Source organism: Alosa pseudoharengus, unplaced genomic scaffold (genome assembly GCF_046254945.1).
Source record: "Alosa pseudoharengus isolate Yale_2024_CS ecotype anadromous, Long Island Sound unplaced genomic scaffold, YU_APseudo_1.1 YU_APseudo_1.1_scf_1, whole genome shotgun sequence".
Taxonomy (NCBI): Eukaryota; Metazoa; Chordata; class Actinopteri; order Clupeiformes; family Clupeidae; genus Alosa; species Alosa pseudoharengus.
Genome location: NW_027468564.1, coordinates 53,292,392 through 53,315,237, shown reverse-complemented (window position 1 = coordinate 53,315,237; position 22,846 = coordinate 53,292,392). Strand labels below are relative to the sequence as shown.

Below are 22,846 nucleotides of genomic sequence, written 5' to 3'. Positions count from 1 at the left end.
CACGTGATCACTTCTACGCTCCCTCGCAAGATATTCAGGATGTAGTCTGTGACTGAATGGATATTTTTCATCAAAAATATAACATTTCCACTCTATTGTACTGATTCATTTGTATTAACTACCATATTTCTTAACCAATGTAATGCTTCCTGCTACTGCGGTTTATCATTTTCCTTGGGAAATTCAACCTGGTGCCATTCCAGAAGGAGCATCTGTACGAACTTTTGGAAGGTAACATTAGCCTATATTATTCAAGAAGTTAATATTACTGTCTTTTAGTCTTTCTAGTTAACCTAACAACTTCTGTAGAAATGCAATACCACAACCATTCATTCGCTCACAGTTTATGCTGAAGTGATGCCTTGTGGTCTTACCTAGGCCTACATTTGTCATCAGATTGACATGTTACCGACCAGAGGAGTCAAAGGCCATTCTGTCTTCACATCATTCATCTATGAAGTACCAAGTCAGCGTTCGAACGTCATATGTTGAGCCTTTCAACCCCATATGTGGAGCACTTTATATTGTCTTGGGAGAAGTTGAAAACACAGAAGGTAAAGTGAGAAAGTATTATGTTTATGATTGTGTTTTTTAGCAGATACTGTGCCCAAAGCGACAATTACAGTAATAATATTGCATGTTTTACAAAGTATCTCTATGTATGTGACAAATAAAATCCTTATCATTATATCCTTGTAATACAACAGATAGGTGGCCTAAATCAGATTTTTACTGGTCACATACAAGGGGAAAAGGTTGGATCATGTTATGTGCTAGTATGCCTTTCCTTCAGTGCTTGTCCCTTTTGATTTAGAGCTAACAATTCAGAATATTTTTCATGGTAATGGTAGAACAAACTTTCTACACACTCTCAGCGCTCAACACTCAACACTCGCAATTTCCATTTGTTATATATGATCTAGCACCCGGAACACCTGGCATTGCAATATCCTGTTCTCGTGGTAGGATCATGACCCTTTTTTGTCCCTTGTAGACAAATGGGGTACCCCCTTAATGCTAAATAGAATGGAATATGTTTTATTTTCATTGGACAGCAGCTGTCCAACGAAATTGTTCTGCAACTCACCCTCAGTGGTACACAAATAAAATGATAGTACCCTTATAAAGGCAAAAGACACAGAATTAAAAACAATACATTTTAATAATATATTAATAAAAAAGTCAGATATTGCATATTTGTATTTGCAGGTAGACTGCTATTGTACCATTATTTCTTAGTGTTCAGCTCTTTCATGGCACATGGGTAAACTTTTTTAATTTGTCTGGATGTGCCTGTATCGCTTCCCAGAGGGCAGCAAGGTGAAAAAATGGGTACTAGATACGTTGGGTACTCCCTTAATGATAAATGGGTACGTTGAAGTTAATGAAAAGTGGAATTCCTATCGTGTGACTTTAGAGGTCTTAAGACCCTGGTCTGTTACAGTATCCCTTACCACCAATGAGACAGATCCAATGTGCCGCACTCTTGACTGTTCCTACAGAGGGAAGTGGTGTGATGCTGCAGGCCCGTGTGATGAACTGTGTGGATGGGGTAGACTTGGCCCTGTTGCAGAAGGCCATCAATGACCAACGGAGCTTCCTCCAAGAGAGGGAGGATGACAAGGGAAGCACTTCAGGCTGACTCAAACTGAACAGTTACATTAAAGTGAACTCATTCTCTGGCTGTTCCAGATGTACTGAATTGTACTGACTCTAGTGTACAGACTGTATCAAAACTAACAAGAAGTTGATCCAGACCACATTCTTCAAGAAAGAAATGTATACAGCCTCCAGTGGCACAAACATATGAAGGACTATTAAAAAGCAAGCTTCATGGCAGTACCATTGTCATTTTCTTTCTTATTGTCATGGGAAGAGTTTACTGGTATTAAAACATTAAACATATGACAAGCCACAAAGTTGACATTTTAATCAATACATTTATTTTTCATACAATATCAAATAAAGCAATAACAGTATATCAGAGAAAGACTTTAAATTATTTATGAAAGTATTGACATCCAAACCGTGATTGCACCATGACCCATCATCCCAAATCTGCTAATTATTTTAAGGATAATGATCAGTAAGAATAGACTTCTCCTTCATAAATGAGTAAACACACATCTCAGCAGCAATATTTATGACCCCTTAAGTGAGCTGAATAATATTCCCTATTTTCCCTGAGTTATTTATAAACATTTTTATATTTTATATAAACATTAATTAGTGACATTTACAACTGAGTTCCCCTTGGAGAACTCCCCAATCTGAATGTAAACACATCCTATTAAAAGTTAATGCTTAGAAGATCGATGGCTAAAATATGTGGGGAAGGGGGAGGTAGGGGAGGCATTTTTAGAGGATGCTGGTAACATTGGGAGACCTGTCCTTGGGTCTGTCTGGCAGCGATTCAGGGCCTGCTTATAGTTGATCTTCTCCTGTGTGATGGGATCTATCAGCTCCTTGGGGTGGTTGGCCTCTTCCTGAAGCTCTCTCACCATGGTGCTATCCACCATTTTAGAGCCTGCAGCCTCTACGACATCAACACGTCCCGTTCGGTTGGGGTTCACTAGTCCACCTGTCAGGAACTGGGCCTCCATATAGCGCATGGCAGTGTCTTTGGGCATCCATCCCTTCTGGACAGCCTCCCCAATAGAGAGACGTTCCCTGGTGATAGGGTCCTCGACTCCAGTGTAGGCTTTCTGAGCATTGAGCAACCGCTGCAACTGGCTTGCTTCAATGAGACCCAGGTCTGCGGCCTTGTGCACAGAGTATCTTTCCTTGTTGTTGATGTCCACAATGCCCCCCGTGGCAGCCTGTGCCTCCAGCAGCTTCTGAGCCGTGTTGGTATCAATCATCCTGTGCTTCATGGCACTGCGTATTGACAGGCAGGAGTCAGTGTGGGTGTCATAAATGCCACTGATGGGGAAGTCTCCCTCGATGAGGGAGTCAGTGGAGGTGGATGAGAGTCTGCTTGAGGCTGACGAGATGGAAGAACGTTTTTTGTCTCCAGCAACAAGGAGAGCAAACTCTGAGATGGGCATTCTACCTTTCTTGTATTCGTCCAGCTGTTCTGGGGTAACTCTGCCATCCTTTAAAGCATCTTTGATGGGGTACTGTTTGCCACTCTTACGGTCCAGCAGCACAGAAGTCTCGCCATCGGGCCTATTGGTGGTGACCTCCTCCCAGTCACATTCCAGCTCTTGCAGCTGCAGGTACTGTTTACGATCAATCAAACCTCTCCGGTAAGCATCATATGGTGACATGTCCATCCCTGTGTCAGGGTCTAGGATGGTGATTTTGGTGGAGAGGTTGGTCTCTTTGGTTCGTGACTCTTTGTTATTATCTTCCTTCTTCAAGCTTTTCTGAAGTTCCCTGATTGTGTTGTCACGCTTGTGGATCTTGTCCTTCTCATCCAAGATGTCCCTCTCTAGACGCTGAACGTCCGTCTCCATCCTGATGCTCTTTTGCCTGGTCTTCTGGTTCTTCTCACTCATCAGTCGAGACTGCTGCTGGAATGAGGTTTTGATGTCTAGTTTCTCAGATTCCAGGGTTCTCAGCTCACGCTCTAGTCTCTCCTTCTCTTTTTCTAAGGTATCCTTCTTGCGGATCAGATTTGTCTCCTCTTCAGAATTTCTAGTGTTTTGATTTTTGAGGCGATCCAACTTGTCGGTCAGTTTTTTGGCCTCATCTTCCAGGTCTCGTCGAGCATTTGTCTCCTGTAGTACCTGCTCCCTCAAATGGGTCCTCTCAGCCTCTACTGCTTGGTCTTTTTCTACACGGATGACCTCTTTATAAACCGTCTTCTCTCCAGACTTCTGCCGTTTCAATGCATCAAGCCTTGTATTAAGTTGTCTTATATCTCTTTGAAGGCGTATGATGTCATTATTCTCTTTGTCCAAATCTGTGCGGAGTCCATTGGTCATTTTCTCCAATTTTGGATCCCTCTCCACCTTCATAACTTCCTCGATCTCAATGCACTCCTCAATAGGTGGTGGGGCTGTCTCCAGGTCATGAATGCGTTTCTTGGTTTCTTTCAGCTCTTCATCCACTTTGACTTTCTTCTGATGTTCATCACTCAACTGGATGATCCTCTCCTTCTCCTCCACTCTTGTCTTCAGCTGCTGTACCTCAAGCTCCATCTGCCTGCGGGATGTGACTTCCTTATCCAAGTTCTTGCCAAGTCTCTCATGGTCTATGATCTGTCTTGGATCTTTCTGGAGGCGCAGCACCTCCTGAACCACAACCTTCTCCTCTGGCTGCTGTCTCTCTAGCTGAATGTATTTGTTCTGCAGGTCAAAAACCATTTCCTCAGTGGTGCGACGCTTCTGCTGCTCCTCACGATAGTCCCTCCGCAGGCGGTCTGCCTCTTTCTCCAGGAGTGGGTCATCAACATACTTCACCACTTCTTTGTTCAGAAGTTTAGTCTCCACCTTTGACTTCTCTGCTTTGATTTCATCTCTCTCTTTTGTTAGACGCTTTATCTTGTCTTGAGTATCATCATAAGTCTTTTGTTGAAGGGACAACTGGTCTTTGAGCCTTTGAATCTCCTTGACGTCCTCAGGGGTCCGTTCCTCTTTCACAACTTCTTGGGTGACCTCTTTCCACTTAACCTGAGGAGGCTGTGATTTCAGTTCCGCCAGCTCAGCCCCCACTGTAGTGATTTGATACTCAAGATCCGAAATCTGTTTTACGGTATCTTTCCGTTCCTTTTTCAGACGGGCCATTTCCTCCTCTGTCTGTGGTGAGACCCTAAAAACCTCGTTTATGACCTCTTTAACTTCCACTTTTGGTTTTAACTCGGTCAGTTGAATCAGCCGCTTTTGTAGCACAGAAAGTTCAATTTGGAGACCTGTGTTTCCCTTTGTCTCATCTTCTAAACGTGATTTTAGCTTTTCAGCCTCCTTCAAGGCTTCAGGATCCTGTTCAACTTTCTTCACCTCTTTGGTAACAATCTTAGGCTCTAAGGTTGGAATCAGTCTCTCCAGTGTATTGATCTGGCTTTTTGTTTGAAAGATCTCATTGCCAATGGATCTGCCCCTTTCAGTTTCATCAGCTATCTCATTCTCAAATGTTCGGACAGCCTTCAACATCCCTGGGTCCTGCTCCACTTTGACCACTTCCTTCTGCACCACCCTCTGTTTGATGTTTGGCTTCTTCTGCTCTAAAATGGTAAGCTCTGTTTGCAGCTTAGCTGCCTCTTTATCATGTAAACGGATTTCGTCCCTCAGCTTTTTTATCTCATCCTTTACTTTGGCCGCATCAACATCGAGTTGGGGATCTCTCTCATAATTGGTCACTTCTCTGGTAACCAACTTGGGCTCTATGTTCTTGACTTTATATTCTAATTTTGCGATTTTTGAGCCGATGACCTCGATCTCACTCTGAATGCCTGTTCGCTTCAGGGCTTCCTGGTGAGCTTTGTTCTCTAGGTCTTCCAGGTCGGATTCCATCTTGGGGTCACGGTAGTACTGCAGCACTTCCTTCTCTTCAACGCGCTCCACACCCCTGCGACTCTTCAAGGACATCAATCTGTTCTTGTAGGTCTTGAGGTCATTCTCAGCATGGCTACGTCTAGACACCTCCTCCTCCAGCTCTTTCGTCAGACTGTATGTCTCATCTAGAGATTTCTGAAGGTTCTGCAGCTGTGCTTGCTGCTGTTTCACCATGGTGACTTTCTCTTCATTCTGATCAAATAATAAAAATAAGAATTATTAATAATATGTGTGTGAGATATAGTGTTAATACTACGACAGTTCAACAGTATTTATGAAGTGAATTGCCAAAATGTAAACATGAAAGTCAGTTAAATGATTAACGGCACTTGAATCAGTGTTTTATATGTGCACCTGTCCCATGATGTTTTTGGCCAAGTCAAGTTGGTTCAGCAGCTGATCATTCTCTGCAGTAGCTGTAGCATATCGGTTCACCAATGCTTTTTCCTGTGAGACAGCATCAACATAGCATCAACAATCACACATTAAATGGTTGAAACATCCTCATCACAGAAAAAATAGATACAATGTAACACAATCACAGTAAATTGAAAAAGAAATTGAATAGTAATATAGTCACATCCTGATTATGGTTTGAATTATAACCCAGATTCATTCCCCCAAAAAATAACAAGGATGCTTTCAAATTGTGCTATTGCTGGTTAGCACTTCAGCTACATTTTTTTCAGGCCCATATATGTGTAAATGACAAAGGCATGTACAACGTGGTTTGCATTTCACTGTTCATATAAGTTTTTAAAGGTTTTACGAAAGTTCTGTGTACCTTTTTCTGCACGCTGTCTGCAAGGGCTGAAGTGTTTGGCTTTTTGGCATATGTGGGTCCAGCATCCTTCAGCGTGCCGTTGTATGTGTCACAGTTAATCTCATATTCCTGCAGGGGAAGGGAATGGGATCCTGCATTGTGTTCCTGCATTGACTTTGGTGTTCCATCTATTCTGTTCAGTCAGTTATTCCACTTCCACCATAGTACTACATAATGGAGCTTCATACATTTGACAGGTTCTTCAATCAAAATAAATCAAAATGTCAACACTAAGTATTCATCTAGTCATCTAGGGTCTTACATTGAGGACATCCTGCAAGTCAGCAGAGAGGTCGATAACTCTGTCGATGTCATCCCCCTTACGCTTGATGTCCTCTACCACCCTCTGTGAAGAAAACAGTGGGCTTTTGGTTAGCATATTTATAAAGTTTTGTCTTAAATGCTTCTCACTTAAGAAATGTTAGAGGAAATAGTTAAAGAATGAAATACACTTAGCCTACCTCCTGAGAAACCTGCTTTGCATTGACTTCTGCCAAGTCATCACTGGGGCTGACGGCATTTTTGGGCAGGTTGTTCAGGAAGGAGTCGAGGGATTGACTCACATTCTGGAAGTCTTGATTTTTAATGGCGGCACCTTGCAGAAGTTTCTCCCTAAACAGACCATCATAACCGATCAATGCCATTTATTAGACAAAAGGGTAATAACTGAACACAAGTAATCAAAAGAAGTATGAACACGAGGAAGAAGCACACAGCAGTGCCTTGACTTGTCACCTCTCTTCAAGCTGATTGGACAGACGAGCGTAGCGGCCCTGGAGACGGGTCGTGTCTGTCCTCTGGCGCCCGATGTCTGGGCAGTACTCCTGGTAGCCCTGCTGGAGGGAGCTGCACAGCTTCTCCGTGGCCTCCAGGTCCTGGCTGAGCTTCTGCACCTCTGGCTGAGCCTTGGCCACATCCTTCTTAAGGTCCTGGGGGCAGAGGGGGGGTGGAGGAAGGAACCAATGGCATTATGTCTGTATAAGGATCGATGTGCACAGTGCCACACATTTTATGAGACCAGTTGAACTTCAGACCAGTCTCTCTGAGAAGCAAATGGGACATAACGAATCCAAAGGGAATCCTTTCTTCTGCTGACAATATGGAGATTATAGAATGAAAGATCATAAGGGTAGCAGTACTGCTGTCACAGTATACTACTCTGATGGAGCATGCACAGATTGTTACCTGGACCTCCCGCAGGCGAGTCTGAATGGCATCGGGCTTATCTGGAATGACTCCATCCTCACACAGCCCCTTCTCTAGCCCAGATACTATGCCATTCACTTTCTTGATCTGGCTCTCCAAATTCAGAGAGGCGTTAGCCCTGTTTTTGACATAGAACCAGACATTATTGTACAGTTTGAAAATGCTCAGCTCATTACTTATTTTTATTGAAGTGGGGAACAGAAATGGAATATGTATGTGTATATATATATATATATATCTTGGACATATCTTATGTATATGTATATATATGTATTTCTTGGACATATCTTACTTTTTTGTGTACAAGTCAGAAAGGGCAGCAAGGCTGTCTTGTTTGTTTTTGGTTGAGTTCAGTTTCTCTGGCAGTGAAGACAAAGTTGGCCCATTGGCTTTTTGGGCCAGGAGGGGCTCTAATTCTTTCTGAGTAGCTGCTTTCTGTTGGTCCAAAGCCTTCAGTGCTGCAGCAGCTTTCTGTAAGGGAAATGTGGGCATGTACTGAATGATCATCTGCTCATGCCTCTGATCTGTGGATTTGTGGCAGTGGTGATGCAAATGGTGATAAGGATAGGCCACGTGATGAAAACAGTTTTTTTTTCTATCTCAGACTAGCATGCCATAGATAAAAGTTTTATACATTCTTGTAGACCTTGAAGTGCTAATGGTACTCTTGCAGAGATAAGTGTTAACTGACTTTGTATAACTTGGGAGAGGCTACATCTCAGATTCTTGTCAATGGTACATTGTTACAGTATGTGGCGTAGACATTATTTCAGGAATTGAAACCACTCAAACCACTCAAACTAGGACATTTGTTGTGAGTCCAACTCACCTCCTGTTCCTTCAGCCTACTAGCAAGGTCCTTAGCAGCATCAGTGCGGTCTAGCGGAGTCCTAAGACGGCCTAGTACATCCCCCTTAGCTTGGGCCAGGTCCTTATCCAACTCGTTTAAAGCGCTAGCCAGCTGCAGGGCCTTGGGGTTCTCTGGGACTGCAGACACAGGAGCTGAAGAGAAGAAGAGAGTTCTGTGAATTTGTTATGGCATCATGATTCAGCACTACAAGATGTTAGTGCTGACATTTTTACTTAGGAAAATTGAAGTGTTTCAAACTCTGTCTTGTGGAGGTTCAGGCGTTACCTGCTCTCTGAGACTTTGAGGAGTTAGGGGCATGGTTCTTCAGGGATGCCTCCAAAGCTGCTCTTCTCTTTTTCAAATCTGCCAGCTCACCCCCAAGCCTACAAAGACAAACAATATCTAATTACATTCAACATAATATACATTGATAAACCATAAGTAAGCCATACACTGATATTCCAAACCAGAGATCTAGTTTCATAAATTTGATTTGATACATTCAGAAATTTGATTTATTATTTTAATATCAACTGAGTTCAATTCCTTACAGATCCACTTTGTCGATGGCGTCTGTGTCTGGTGGGGGGATGAGGAAGCAGACTCCTGGGAAGCTTTTGGTGACACCATCGTTGGACACCACCTCCCAGTTCTCATTGTCAGAATTGGACTTCAGAGTGAAGACGTCCCCACGGTCCAGTGTGGCCTACCATTTTGAACGAGACATAAACATTTTGAATGAGACATAAACATTTTGAACGAGACATAAACATTTTGAATGAGAATTCAATATCCTTGAGAACCACATGCAAGTTTATGGGTAATAACATCATACATAAGGGAAGCAATCAAGACCAAAGGGCTTGGGCCAGGTCAGGGTCAGTGGCCGGTTACCTTGGGCGTGCTCCAGTCGCACAGTGCTTCGATGGCCTTGGAGCGGTTGGGGTTGGGGTTGGAGCGGCGCAGTTTGAGTGGAGCGATGCTCGTGCTCCTCTTCCTGAGGTCAGCCAACTTCTGCTCGCTACGCTGAACTGCCCTCTCCTCTGCCTGAGGGGGCAAGTGAACATTTTCAGATTATAATCTTTTGTTCAAGCCTAACTGCATCAGTGGTTCATTGCTCTGTAAGTATTCCTGTAGCCTAATCTAGTTACAATATCAGAAGAAAGAGCAAAATGTATGTTTGTTTTTTTTTATCACACAGCATTTTCTGAGCAACTGAATTGTAGGGGAATGAAAGAAGATTGGTAGTTCAGATAACTTCCTGTAAGCACTGACCTGGAGCTGGAGTAAGATGTCAGGGTTGGTCTTGCCACTGAGGGCTTTGGGGTCCAGGGTGGAGCCAAGTTTGGTGAGAGACTCTGACAAAGTATCTGCATCAAGCTGATACTAAACACAAGCAAGGTAGAACAAATGTAAGTAGTAGTCTACACATGTTACGGAGACATACACACAACTACGTTAAAAATCGATTAACTTATATCATCATATCTTGCATTTTACAAGTTACATGAAAATAAAATATATGATATTGATTTATGATTTCGGATAACGTTGGCTCTCCATTCAATTGTTTGCATTTAAGACAGTCACAGAGTTTGTATGAGTATGAGTGTGCAAAGTTATTCCTGTCGTTTCAAATTACCTTTTTGTATTCCTCCACATTCTCCAGATGCACCTCTTGGCAGATGCACAGGTTGAGGAATTCCTGCCACTCGTTGCGCAGTTTATCCCTCTGGGCCTGTGACAAACATGCAGAATAACACTCTGTGAGCATTTACGCTGATGATCTCATTCTATCTGGTTTCAAAATGGAGGAGAGAACTAGCAGTAAAATCACTCAGTAGGACCTCCTTTATCAGTGACAGAGACACTGCTTACATATGGGGGAACAAGAATGCATCTAGTTCCCCACTTGTGAGCGTTCTCTCACAAAGTGGCAGAAGAAGGACTGAGTTTTTTATGTGAGACCAGAGCGTTTGTCACCTCCACTATGTTGCTGGCAGGGTGCTTCAGCTCGATGAGCCGGTCCCCATCGTCCTGCAGCCGATTCACCTCAGCTTCGTGGGAGAGCAAGCTGTTGTTCTTGAAGTTCTGGTGAGACACACAAAAACTCTCATGAACTGGCCTCTGTTTACAGATTTGTGTATTCTGGTTTAAACAGTTGCCAGTCTTAACTGCAGTCTGTTTTATAGAAAAAAAGCCACCATGATAATGAAATGTTTCTATATTGGCAAATTACATTGAAAGTGATCTTATATTCCAAAAAATATTACAATTTGCATTGCATCTCTACAGTATATATCCATATTGAGACATAATGAACAATGCCACCAAGTGGTCAACCTTTACACATACTTTGATATCATAAGATATACGGCAGCCAGTATATTTATATACTTGGTATAAACTGGATTTAAATGAGGAAAAGAAAGAGTCCCTGTTTAGCTTCCTGACCTCATATTCCCTGCGGACATCTGGTGGGTCCACCATGCGGTCACTCCAGTCCTGCTTGAGGATCTTATCCTGCTCCTCGCCCAGGAACTTCAGCTCCTTCTTGCATCCATGCATGTAGTCGTACAGGCTGCTTAGGTAATGCCGTCGCCATTTGGAGTTGTCCTTTGGAGACACAGGAGACCATTTTAATCTGCTCATTTTCCCACACATACTACCATGCTCCACCAGATAGGGACCTTTCTGTTACTGGCAAGATTGACATTTCTAAGAAGCTCCTGGTCATGGTTAGTCTATTAGTAATGGCAGGAAATTTAGTTTTGAAATTGTAATGAATCAGAACTTACCAGAAGATTGGTGTACTGCTTCTTGATATCATTGTATTCCTCCTGAAATGCAGAAGAGACACATAAGTGAGCTAGAGACCCAGTAATATGATCACATGGGGGGGGGGGGGGTCCTGATGTACAATAACTACTTATAGGCTATTGATTTCTACAAAGTAGTAATTCAATAAGCAAACACAATGGAAAAGCAGCCCTTTACCTTGGAGCTGGTGGTCCCTGGGCTCATCTGAGAATTGTAGGCCTCGATTTCTTTATGCAGGATATTATGGGCTGCAATCTGTTTCTCCACATCAGATAAGGCTGGTCCATACTTCTCCGTGTTAACCTGCCTCTGTCGGACACGACACACAGACAACCTTCACATTACTTTATTTTTAGCGAAGGTAGGTCAACCTAAAGGTTTGGTCAGACTGTGCTCACAGGTAACTTAGAGTGAGCTGGGTAGGATTTCCATTTATTATATAACCCAGCCCGGCATGGTCTCAGGTGTCAAATGTAGCCCTAGTTTTGGCTCAGTTCGAAACAATGAACAGCTCTTTGATGTACAGTAGGGAGATGTAGTCACACGTGTATGTGTCGGTGTTTACCTGTTTGTCATTGAGCACCTGGGCCCAGTTAATCCTGGGCACCAGCTCCACGTCATTTACAGGGTCGTACACGTCCTGATGAATGGCACAATCCTTCAGCCAGCGTTCATGCAAGCGAAGGACACTAAGGAATTAAAAGACAACATTAGTCAAAATTGTCAATCTTCAGCATTAGTCCTCAGTATTTAAAAAAAGAACATTCATGGAATTATGTCAGAACTTAAATAAATAAAGAAATAAATCTAACTAAGTGTTATTAATCTTATATTAAGATAGAAAAAGTGTAAACTATACAACACACTAGTATAAAGACACTTTCCTAGCTCTCTCTCTTAAGATAATTTTGACTTAATTTAGTAAGAATTTGACTTATTTTAAGGCATCTTATCAAGACAAATTTGCTTAATGTGCTAGCAGCCAAATGTGCTTGATTTCATGATGAGTCAAACTCTTATTAAATTAAGTCAAATGATTTTACTAAAAGGCGATAGGTAAGTCTCTTCATACTAAAAACAATACCAACTAGATTTTTTGATCTTAATATCAGATTATTATAAGATTAATAACACTGGGTTAGATAAATAGTTTTTGCAGTGTGTAATACAGTATTCAGTACATATGGAAAGTATTCACAGCACTTCACTTTTCCACATTTTGTTATGTTACATATGTTACTTATTCCAAAATGTATTAAATTCATTTTTTTCTTACAATTCTACACATAATACCCCATAATGACAACTTAAAAAAAGTTTGAGAGTTTTGCAAATTTATTAAAAATAGAAAACGAAGAAATCACTTATACATAAGTATTCACAGCCTTTGCAATCAAGCTGAAAATTGAGCTTAGGTGCATTCTGTTTCCACTGATCATCCTTGAGATGTTTATACGGCTTAATTTGAGTCCACCTGTGGTCAATTTAGTTGATTGGACATTATTTGGAAAGGCACACACCTGTCTATATAAGGTCCCACAGTTAACAGTTCATGTCAGACCACAAAACAAGCATGAAGTCGAAGGAATTGTCTTTAGTCCTCCGAGACAGGATTGTCTTGAGGCACATAACTGGGGAAGGGTACAAAACCATTTCTGCTGCTTTAAATGTGCCAATGAGCGCAGTGGCCTCCATCATCCGTAAATGGAAGAACCACCAGGACTCTTCCCAGAGCTAGCCGTCCCTCTAAACTGAGTGATTGGGGGCAGGGGTGTAGTGGTAAAATAAGAGGTGGGTAAACTATGAATTCTGTGATCCCGGTAAGGTGGACTGCGCCATGCGGTATCGGATTAAAAAAAAAAAAAACATGTTTGATGATGGTGGAGGTTATTGTCTAATGTTTATAATGATACCAGTGGTATTAAATGGTTCCTAGGGTGTTGATTAATGTACATATTATGAATGTGGATAATACATTGTGATTTACTCTAAAATGAGGTGGATAAACTATTTCTGAAATTTCAGAGGTGGATAAACTGTGTGTTTAGCTTCCACTACATGCCTAATCGGGGGAGGGCTTTAGTTAGGGAGGTGACCAATAACCCTATGGTCACTCTGACAGAGCCCCAGGGTTCCTCTGTGGAGAGAGGAGAACCTTCCAGAAGGACGACCATTGCTGCAGCACTTCACCAATCAGGCCTGTATGGTAGTGGCCAGACAGAAGCCACTTCTTAGTATAAGGCACATGGCTCTCAGACCATGAGAAACAAAATTATCTGATCTGATCTGATGAGACAAAGATCGAACAAAGCATCATGCTGTGGAGATGTTTTTCAGTGGCAGGAACTGGGAGACACACAGCCAAGATATCAAAGGAGTGGCTTCAAGACAACTATGTGAATGTCCTAGAGTGGCCCAGCCAGAGTCCAGACTTGAATCCCATTGAACATCTCTAGAGGGATCTGAAAATCCAACCTGATGGAGCTTGAGAGGTTCTGTAAAGAGGAGTGGGCGAAACTGGCCATAGGTGTGCCAAGCTTGTGGCTTCATGTGCCAAAAGACTTGAGGCTGTAATTGCTGCCAAAAGTGCAACACCAAAGTATTGAGCAAAGGCTGTGAATACGTATGTACATTATTTTATTTTCATTCTAATTCATTTGCAAACATTAAAACAACTTTTTTCATGTTGTCATTATGGGGTATTGTGTGTAATTGTGAGGGAAAAAATGAATTGAATCCATTTTGGAATAAGGCTGTAACATAACGAAATGAGAAAGTGAAGCGCTGTGAATACTTTCTTATGTACTGTATACTAAAGAAACATGATCCACTTACTCATTATCTATCTCGCGAGCCTGTGGGTGACCCAGCTTCTTAGCCTTGTCCACGTCCAGAAAGAGGTCTTTCAGGAGACCTTCGGCATCCCCTAAACAGTCAGACACTTCCTTCTGGTGCTTAAATGGCAGTTCTTTGTTTTTATTTTCATTATCCTGAGAGCGAGACAGTGAGAGAGAGTTATAGATCTGTTTTTGTACGTGTTGTTGTGCGTGTATGCTGATTTTACTGGAATAAATAAATGTGTGTGTGTGTGTTTTGAATTTCAGTAAAGGATATGCTTCACAGTGTGCAGCCCTTGATGTTCCGTGTGTGTGTGTGTGAGAGAGAGTGTGTGTGTGTCTGCGTGTGCATGTGTGTGTGTACGTGTGCATGTGTATGGATGTGCATGTGCACACAGCCTGGTCTCTCACCAGGAGCATGAGATCCTCTGCGCGCAGCACGTCTTTCTCCACCTGGTCGGCATTCTTTTGCATACGCGCTACCAGCAAGGCCAAGTTGGAGACCTGCTGCCTGTGAGGGAGGAAGAGGTCAGAGGTCAGAGGTTAGCACTAACACTCCAAAGCAGCCAGGTCAGGGTTCAACAACAAGTACACAAGAACCACTAAAGTACTATTTGCTAAAGGATCACCTGTAGCAGCGAGTGTTATGTGAGTTCTTGTTCTTTGGACATGGAGTACACAGAACAGGAATGTCAACACCGCCACCAAACCTATGCTACGAGTCCGTCCATGAGGAAGGACCTAGGTGTGAACTGGAGGCAAAATATAGGCATAGCCTTGGAAGGTGTAAATATTATGAAACAGAGTGTGAAATGATCTTATGCAATAGAAAGTGGTTATTTTGTGTGTCAGATGGTAAAGAACACAGTCTCTAGATCTCTGTTTTCAGTGTTCTTGCAATATGCTTACATATTTTGCAACTGATTAATTAATGAACACATACTCATTACATGATAATAAACCCTTACTGATATAAACTGAGCAAGTGAACGCATGTATGACGTATATACTACCTCCTACCCTATCTACTAGTAGTCTTCATTTACTGATTTACTTATTCACTGGACTTCACATACCATTTTTCAGATACCATGAAACTTTAAAATTGGTCAAAGAACCTTTTGTTTGAAGATTTAAGGACCACATTTAGACTATGGAGGGGTGAGATATTCATCAGGTCCCTGATAGGTGGGACCTTGGACATGACAAGATTGACTCCATCCTCCCTCTACAACATTCCCTACATGCTTTACTGTATGGTCCGCAAAACCACATGCCTGCCATTCCCCATCCTCAGACTGTGCATTGTTCTCTCTCTCTCTCTCTCTCTCTTTCTCTCTCTATCACACACACACACACACTTCTTCATTTTTGTGAACCGGTGTCGAAATCTTGTTGCTCATTTGAAAATCATGCATATCTGCTCCCCTCCCTGCCTCAACAAAGACTAAAAGGAATTTGTGCTGATATGATACTCGTGTCTCTCTCTCTCACACACAAACACACACACACACATATACACAAGCACACACGCACACACGCTGAACCTCTTTTCATCAGTGGAAGAGATCTACATGGGTTTTTATTATCTTTAATACAGCTACATAGACAGGACACATTGTACTTCCAGACAAAGATGTTGTCTTAAATCATACCATCACAGATAATCTACTATCCCTATCTCTCTGACACTGTTGATGCAATGCTCATTCTCCTCTATAGCTACCTGAGTAGGCTACACCAAATCCCTACTTAGAACATTGTTATAATATGTGTATTCTATTACATAGAGAGTTAATGTAATAGTTGTCTACTTTTGGAGTAAAATAGCTTTATCTGTAAAAGTCGAATTCAGGAATGTCAGTATGGAGTACAATTGCTTTCTGTCTGGTCAGATACTGCATTCTGTTAAAGAATGTCAAGTTATCCTGATTTAACTGCATTCTGTAAGTCAAGTTATCTTGATTTAACTGCGTTTTTGTGTTGAAACTGTTAGAAGTTTTCATACCAAAGTCTATTGCCTGATATCTTTGCCAAAGACGTGGGTACACACCCAAATTTGATCGGATGGGTGAAATTATATCCTGTTAAAGACCACAATTGTTGATTAAGGGCTGTTTACACACATTACAATTCAGACCTTGCAAATAAATGCTTCATTGCCAATAGCCCATTTAGTATACAAGACCTCACAGAATCAGTGAACGAAGCCTGACCAGCACATGTAAAGTATTAGGGCAAGTCCAGACCTATCAATGACCCTTCAAATGACCCATCAAACGAATCTTAAATGAATCCCTTTTTACATTGAAGATGATTCTTCTACGCACTAAAAAAACCCTGGAGGAGATCCAGTTATGTAAAAAGAACAGGTTTGTTGTATAAAAAAAGAAAAGGCCCTCCACCTCCACGGGCCACCTCAGCAGAACACTGTGCTGATCTCAATGCAAGATAAGTGTGGGTGGTGTCACACTTTGGTGGCGGTGCCCCAACACCTGTGGTGAAATGCCCCCAGGGGCCCAAGGGGAGTGGTGGAGGAGTTGGGGAGGAGAAGGGGCCCTAATCAGCCTCTTCCATCTGGCCCAAGCTTATGGGAGGCAATTCTTCTACATTGTGTCCTTTTAGCACTGGGCCCGATGATGCATTTCCCTTCCCAGAGTTCTACTTAGGAGAACCATCTCAGAGTTCTTACTTAGGAGAACCATCTCAGGAGGATGGAGAATGTGTGTGCTGTGCCCAGCTCATAACAGATAGAGGAGAGGTGAATTTTAATTTTGTTTGGCTGACATTAGCATAGCGGAGCTCAGAGTTTTGGTCCTGCACCTGTAGAAGAAGGCCTCTGTCTGTATCTGCTTGATCAGCTGTTTCCTCTACGGGCATGCTGTGATCTTACAACGAGCAGCAGATGACTTTGCTGGCCCCATTTACATCTGTCATCATATCACTTCGTACTCTGCCTTTTAGCCCTAGGCTGTTGTTCGTCTTTTAAAGATTACTCTGATAACACGCTAGCTAAACTATGTCTGACGAAGCTGTGCCATTGGAATCCAAAACCTTGTGCTTTGCATACATTTTTGGATTGAAATGTGATGTTTAGATTAAACCTGAGGTCCACACCCACGCTGTGATGACATGATAAAACTTCCAATCTTGATTGTTTCCTCTGGGCCACTTACAACCCTTGTTGCTGGGCAAAAGTCGTTCTGCCCAATGCTACACCTCTTCGTCTGTTACCGAACACATTCTGCCTAATTAATGCTACACCTCTTACAACTGAATAATTCCTCTACCTCCACCTGCTCCTGTATTTCTGGCTTCACCTGATGGCTCACACCCTGGATTAAGGCGTACATAAGTCCACTCTGTCGGACCAAGGGTAAAAAACCAGCAGTCACGCCAGTCAAACGCCAGCATGGGCGTTGTCCCATGATGTAGAAATGATCCCTTGTTTTTTGGACATCTCAATTTTAAATAAACAAAAACTTTGCTTGAGGCTGATATCACATCAAATTCATTACTTAGGTGTACTCTTATAGGTCAAGAGAAAGGAAGATGTTGTGCACCACCTTTATGACAATAAACTCAGATAAAGAATTCCATTACACCATTGATTCTTCTAAGCTGCTTTTTGAGGTATCAACTGAGAACCAGAGTCCATAAAAGCCAGAGCCAGAATCTGAACATTAGAACATTAAAGGTAACATACACACCCAGATGATGGTTGTCAGGGCATATGCATACAGTTCACTTTCAGCTCAAACTCATGAATCTTATTTTGAGCGTACATATTTGGAGACACAAGCATACTTGTGTGCTTTCCTTTGAAGAAGACACCAAGCTGCTCAGTGGGCTTATTGTTCACATGTCCCTAAGCTCCAAACAAACGGCCAGGGTCACAAGTCATCCTCACATCTGCTTAGCCTCAAACCATGTACCCATAACCAATATTTACTAAGCAAAGCCAGCCCGGTACATACCCAAATACAAACAATGTTAAGGTATAGGCCCAGGTAAAATATTGACAGAATACTTTCAGTCATGGTTACATAACCAAAGGTATGACTACTTGAGAATATCAAGTCCTTCACCGAGTAGAAAAGCAGTCTCTTGTAAGTAAGACCATTTGACACAGAATTCAGCCCAGGAGGGTTGTGGTTTTGATCAAATTCATGGGGCCAATCCTACCCAGTCACTGAAACCCCTTCCTGAGACATCTCAGAGTCAGTCCTGAGCATAACAGCTCCAAACGAAACAGAAAAACATTAGTCAAGTGGAACAACAAACAGACCTCAGGTCAGCTTACTGAGGCCGGTGGAAAGTCAACACCACTTACTTGCTTGACTTGCTGGAGTTGGAGCTTTTCAAACTGTCGCCCCTAGAGCCTTTGACCGTGTCCTTCTTCTTAAACATCCTGGATGTCTGTGGGAGTCAGGAGCCTCCTGCTCAGAGCTGAGTTGGGTTGAGTTGGGCTGAGTTGGGTTGAGTTGAGTGTTGGTGGGTATATGGGTGCTCCGCTGTATTCCGACACTGCCTGTGGGGCTGTGAGCAGTCTTGTGTCTGTCTGGTTCTGCTGTCGCGCACCCACACCTTCTCTCTCTCGTCCCCCCTTTCTGGTGAACGTCAGAGCCGTCCTCGAACGTAGAACTGGTTTGTCACAAGTCTCCGCCCTGGGTGGCAGGTGTGGGTCACCACCCAGACTCTTCTATCTTGTTCCTCAGGACCGGCCAGACCTGTTCCCAGGGCTCTTATTCTTCCCTGTCTTCATACACAAAACACACACACACACACACACACACAAGCACAGAAGTCTTCCCTTCCCCGTCCCCTCCTCTGTTTCTGTTGTTCATCCAGCAGGAATGTTCATCTCTTCCTCTACTCCCATTTCTAACAATGGTTGCCTAGGAGACCAATACCAATGCATACTGATATAATAATAGCCTAATAATAATAATAATAATAATAATAATAATAATAATGAAATGATTTATAGGCTATAGCATTTTTATAGCAGGGCACACAGCGTGCTATACAGACAAACATACAAAACAAACAGTAATAATAATAAAATAAATTAATAATAAATAAAAGGGTAAACTATACATTAAAAAAGACAAAATACATTGGTGGAATCACTTATTAGCAAAGACAAATACAAATGTCATAAGACCAGATTTAAAAATGAATAAATCATTATATAGTAAGGTGCCAGTCCATGACGCCTTATAGGCTATAGGAGGATTTTAAAGGCTAAAACTCATGGGTGAATAAAGTCATCACTAAAGGACAGAAAGGTTGGTTTGTCATTTGAAGTGCAAAAAGGCCAATTTAGTAGGCATTATGGAAGCATCATAGGAAGCCTCACCACTTAAATGTAAAGTCAGCATCTGCTGTGAACACACTTGAGTGAGTCTGTGGGTGTCGGAGGACGACCTCAATGTTTACAAGTGTAATTGGTCATTTAGCTGAGAAGAATGAGTCCCAGCTGGACCTCCATGATCTCACTTAATCCACCTGCCCCAGGCAGAGGTGTCTCCCAACAGGTAATTCAACCCTCAACTAAGCGCTCTTACTTCAGAATGACAGAACATGTTGAACACAATTCATGCCTGTGATCAGCATACAGGCTGGAACTCGCAGGAGAGGAGGCGGATAGGAATGGAATGAAGCCGGTCCACCCTCCGCACAGGCTGCTGGGCTAGGGTAGAACGGCCACATTTCTGGAGGATTCCATCACAGAGGTTGGGTGCATCCGGAAACACACCGCCATTCCTGACTGATTGAGCGTACGGACGACCTTGTCACCTCTAACCGTGTTTAGTGTTCACATGGGCGTAGATTTGCGTGGGGGCCGAAGGACGTGTCCACACCAATGTCAAATTACGACTGAAATGTCCCCACCAATATTCAGGTTGAAATGGGGGGGAAAGCGCTCACATGCGCTACACAAAGAGTTAAATCATTTCTCACTTAAGTGCTGCGGATCATCTCGTACAGTTCGTGTAATGTGGAGTAGCCTATAAGGGTAAATCGCGCTGATTAGACTAACTACTTGAATGCCCTCATAGAGACATACGCTACCTCTAGACCGCTGCCCTCCTCAGACGAACGACGTCTAGCTCTACCACCGGTACGCTCAGGCCAATCCAAACTTTTCTCATCTGTTTTTCCTCGTTGGTGGAACACACTGCCAGTTCCTACAAAGGCAGGGACATCCCTCTCCATTTTCAAAAAACTCCTGAAGACCCAGCTCTTTAGAGAACATCTCCTCACATAGCACCACTTACAAGTCTTGCTGATCCCAGCACTCACCAGCCGTCTTGAACTGACACGTAACTGTTAAAAACAGCACTCACTGATGCACTTATTCTTACTGTACTCTACCGTTTTTTTAATTGTCCTAAAATGGTTGAGAATTGCTTTAAAACTTAAACTGTTTACCATGTTGTTAGTCGCTTTGGCTAAAAATGCTTCAGCCAAATGTAATGTAATGTAATGTAATGTAACTACCAGTGAGCCGCAGTCTCCTGCGCAGCATTGCGCAGCGCTTCAGCTTCACTTCGGTATATGAAGTGCGTCCAAATTCACACATTCTTCTCTGTTGAACTCCTCGAGAAGTAGGCTACTCATCACACATGTGTCATATGAAAGAGCCTTTTCTCAGCTTTTAAACGGTGCTAGCTAGCCACTATTTGCTGTGATAAACAGTTCGCGAGAAAAATAACTTCAAGAGATTGAATAATTATTCTCTGCGCCCATCTCCACATCCATTCGTCTCGGTGGAATACACACGCTTCACGCAACACACGACAAACCATATATCAGAATAAACAGCAGACCTTACCTAACACAAAGGTGTAATGCATTCCCGTGTATAGTTAGCTGTTCCAGAGTAATCCGGTTTTGAAATAAATTGTAGCAAAATTCAACATGGTCTTTCGGCTTTAAGCATTTCTTAAAACTGAGCTGTGCTTACATCGCCTAGATATCTGTAAATATTAGAATCAGAGATACAGGCAACTCACGGTTAAGAGTCACTGTCAATGTAGCCTTTATGATTTCTTTTCACAAAATGCTAAGCATGCATTTAAGTTTCTTAAAACTGAGCTGTGCTTAAATGGGTCAATGCATGATTTCATAACAGACCAAATAGAAAATAAATGTTAAATGTTAAATATAGCTTACATATCTGTACATATTAAAATCAGATTATGTAGGCTACACAATATAGTTAGATCAAGTTGGACAGTAGCACATTTTAATCATGGATAGTTGGACAGTAGCACATTTTAATCATTTTATATATCTATAGTGGCTGGTGAAAGAGTTGAGTGGCTTTTTTAAAACTGAACCTGTGCCCTTTCATCACATCAATGATTCCAAGAAGACAAATCATTAGTCAGGAATAGATAAATAATCAGTAGATAATCATCCTTCTGAAGTGTGAAGTTCTGAAGTGTGTGTTTATTTACGTATGGGGATCTCCAAGTGTGTAAGGATGCCAGTGAAGGGTGTGGGTGTGTATAGTTTCACATACCTCTCATCAGAGATACTCTTCATTGCCCATGCCATCGTGATCACCTGATTCATCCAGACCCGAGATATAGCTTAGCGCAGTGTGCTCTCCAACCTTGACCACAAGTTTTTCAGTATTCAGAGACCTCATTCCTAAAGAGTCACTCATGAAATCTGCAGTTGTATGTGATTTTATGGGGCATCTCTAGCCTTTTACACACAGGACAGAGGAGATGACAAGAGGTAGGGAAGAGGGACTAAGGTAAAAAAGACTCCAGGCAGCCTGGGACCTCTTGTGCACTAGGCCTGTGAGATGATGCTCTTTGACAACACTCTAAAGGTCCCATACTTGTATGATTTGATATCATAGTAGTGCTCTACTTAGAACTGTGCTCTTTGATGAGTACATTTGATATTAATGTCTGTTCTAAGGAGGAATGGGTGGGAATTAAACAAGGGAATCTATAAAACTTCAAATTGTGTGCAAATGTTTACAAAAAAAATTCTTCTTTGAAAGACGACTGTGAAACAGTGACTTTGATGCATCCTGACTTAATGACATGAAAGATAGCAGTAGCAATTTCCTGCCTATTAACCAAGGTTTATATATTGGTTTTGCTAAATTTCTTCAGCTCTGAGGTTATTAATACAAGGGACGGGCTATATGCATGGGAATGCATTGCTTTTCCTCATTCTTCTTTGTGATTAAAGCACAATCTGATGATGCTTTATTGGCCACTGCGGTTAATACACGGGTTCAGTCAATAATATGTTTTTTTTTTAATTGACATAAAGCGCCATCATGCGTCTAATACACAGTAAATTACTGTACTCATTCAATCGTAGAAAAATTCTTCATAAATGTAACACTGATCAATATCTACACACGCACGCACGCGCACACACACACACACACACACACACACACACACACAAATATCCCATTCAATCATAGAAATTTGCACACACACGTGTACTTCATGCATGCAACATTGTATATGCATATTCTGACCTCACACAACCACAACCAACATTCCATTTAATCATGAAAATCAGTTTTGGCACAGTCAATATTTCATAATCGTAATATTGGTAAAGTTGACATACACCTACACAACTTTACAAACATTCCATTGGGCTGGGATGCACTTCCTCATGTCTTTTGACATTCCGTTTTGACAAGGCCATCTGTGGTGGCCAAGATAGTCATCAACAAAGGAATTCTGGGAGGAAAGCTACCAGAGTCTACACCCATGTATTGTCAGATGACAAACATTCAATCTCTCTCTCTCTCTCTCTC

General features: G+C 42.2%; 2 protein-coding genes across 3 annotated transcripts; one reads left to right on the top strand and one right to left on the bottom strand.

Annotated features, from left to right (window-relative positions):
- The first annotated feature begins 18 nt into the window (after positions 1–18).
- On the top strand, positions 19–1,839 carry ten1 (TEN1 subunit of CST complex). Of its 2 annotated transcripts, none has more exons than XM_076292895.1 (3): positions 19–231; positions 379–554; positions 1,503–1,839. In XM_076292895.1, exons 1-3 carry the CDS (start codon positions 143–145, stop codon positions 1,640–1,642), a joined length of 405 nt encoding a protein of 134 aa, XP_076149010.1. In that variant the 5' UTR covers positions 19–142; the 3' UTR covers positions 1,643–1,839. The 2 variants fall into 2 exon arrangements, with proteins under 2 accessions (XP_076149010.1, XP_076149017.1); XM_076292902.1 differs by having other exon boundaries at positions 21–231; positions 397–554.
- Positions 1,840–1,920: 81 nt separating this feature from the next.
- On the bottom strand, positions 1,921–18,661 carry evpla (envoplakin a). Its single transcript, XM_076292868.1, has 22 exons — positions 18,368–18,661; positions 14,446–14,545; positions 14,033–14,187; positions 11,763–11,886; positions 11,375–11,506; positions 11,176–11,217; positions 10,832–10,993; positions 10,361–10,468; positions 10,020–10,115; positions 9,653–9,763; positions 9,272–9,424; positions 8,929–9,083; positions 8,663–8,760; positions 8,357–8,529; positions 7,820–7,998; positions 7,507–7,645; positions 7,057–7,250; positions 6,783–6,933; positions 6,584–6,667; positions 6,283–6,390; positions 5,853–5,945; positions 1,921–5,690 (listed from the first exon to the last, which is right to left on the bottom strand). Exons 1-22 carry the CDS (start codon positions 18,442–18,444, stop codon positions 2,298–2,300), a joined length of 6,027 nt encoding a protein of 2,008 aa, XP_076148983.1. The 5' UTR covers positions 18,445–18,661; the 3' UTR covers positions 1,921–2,297.
- Positions 18,662–22,846: the final 4,185 nt, after the last annotated feature.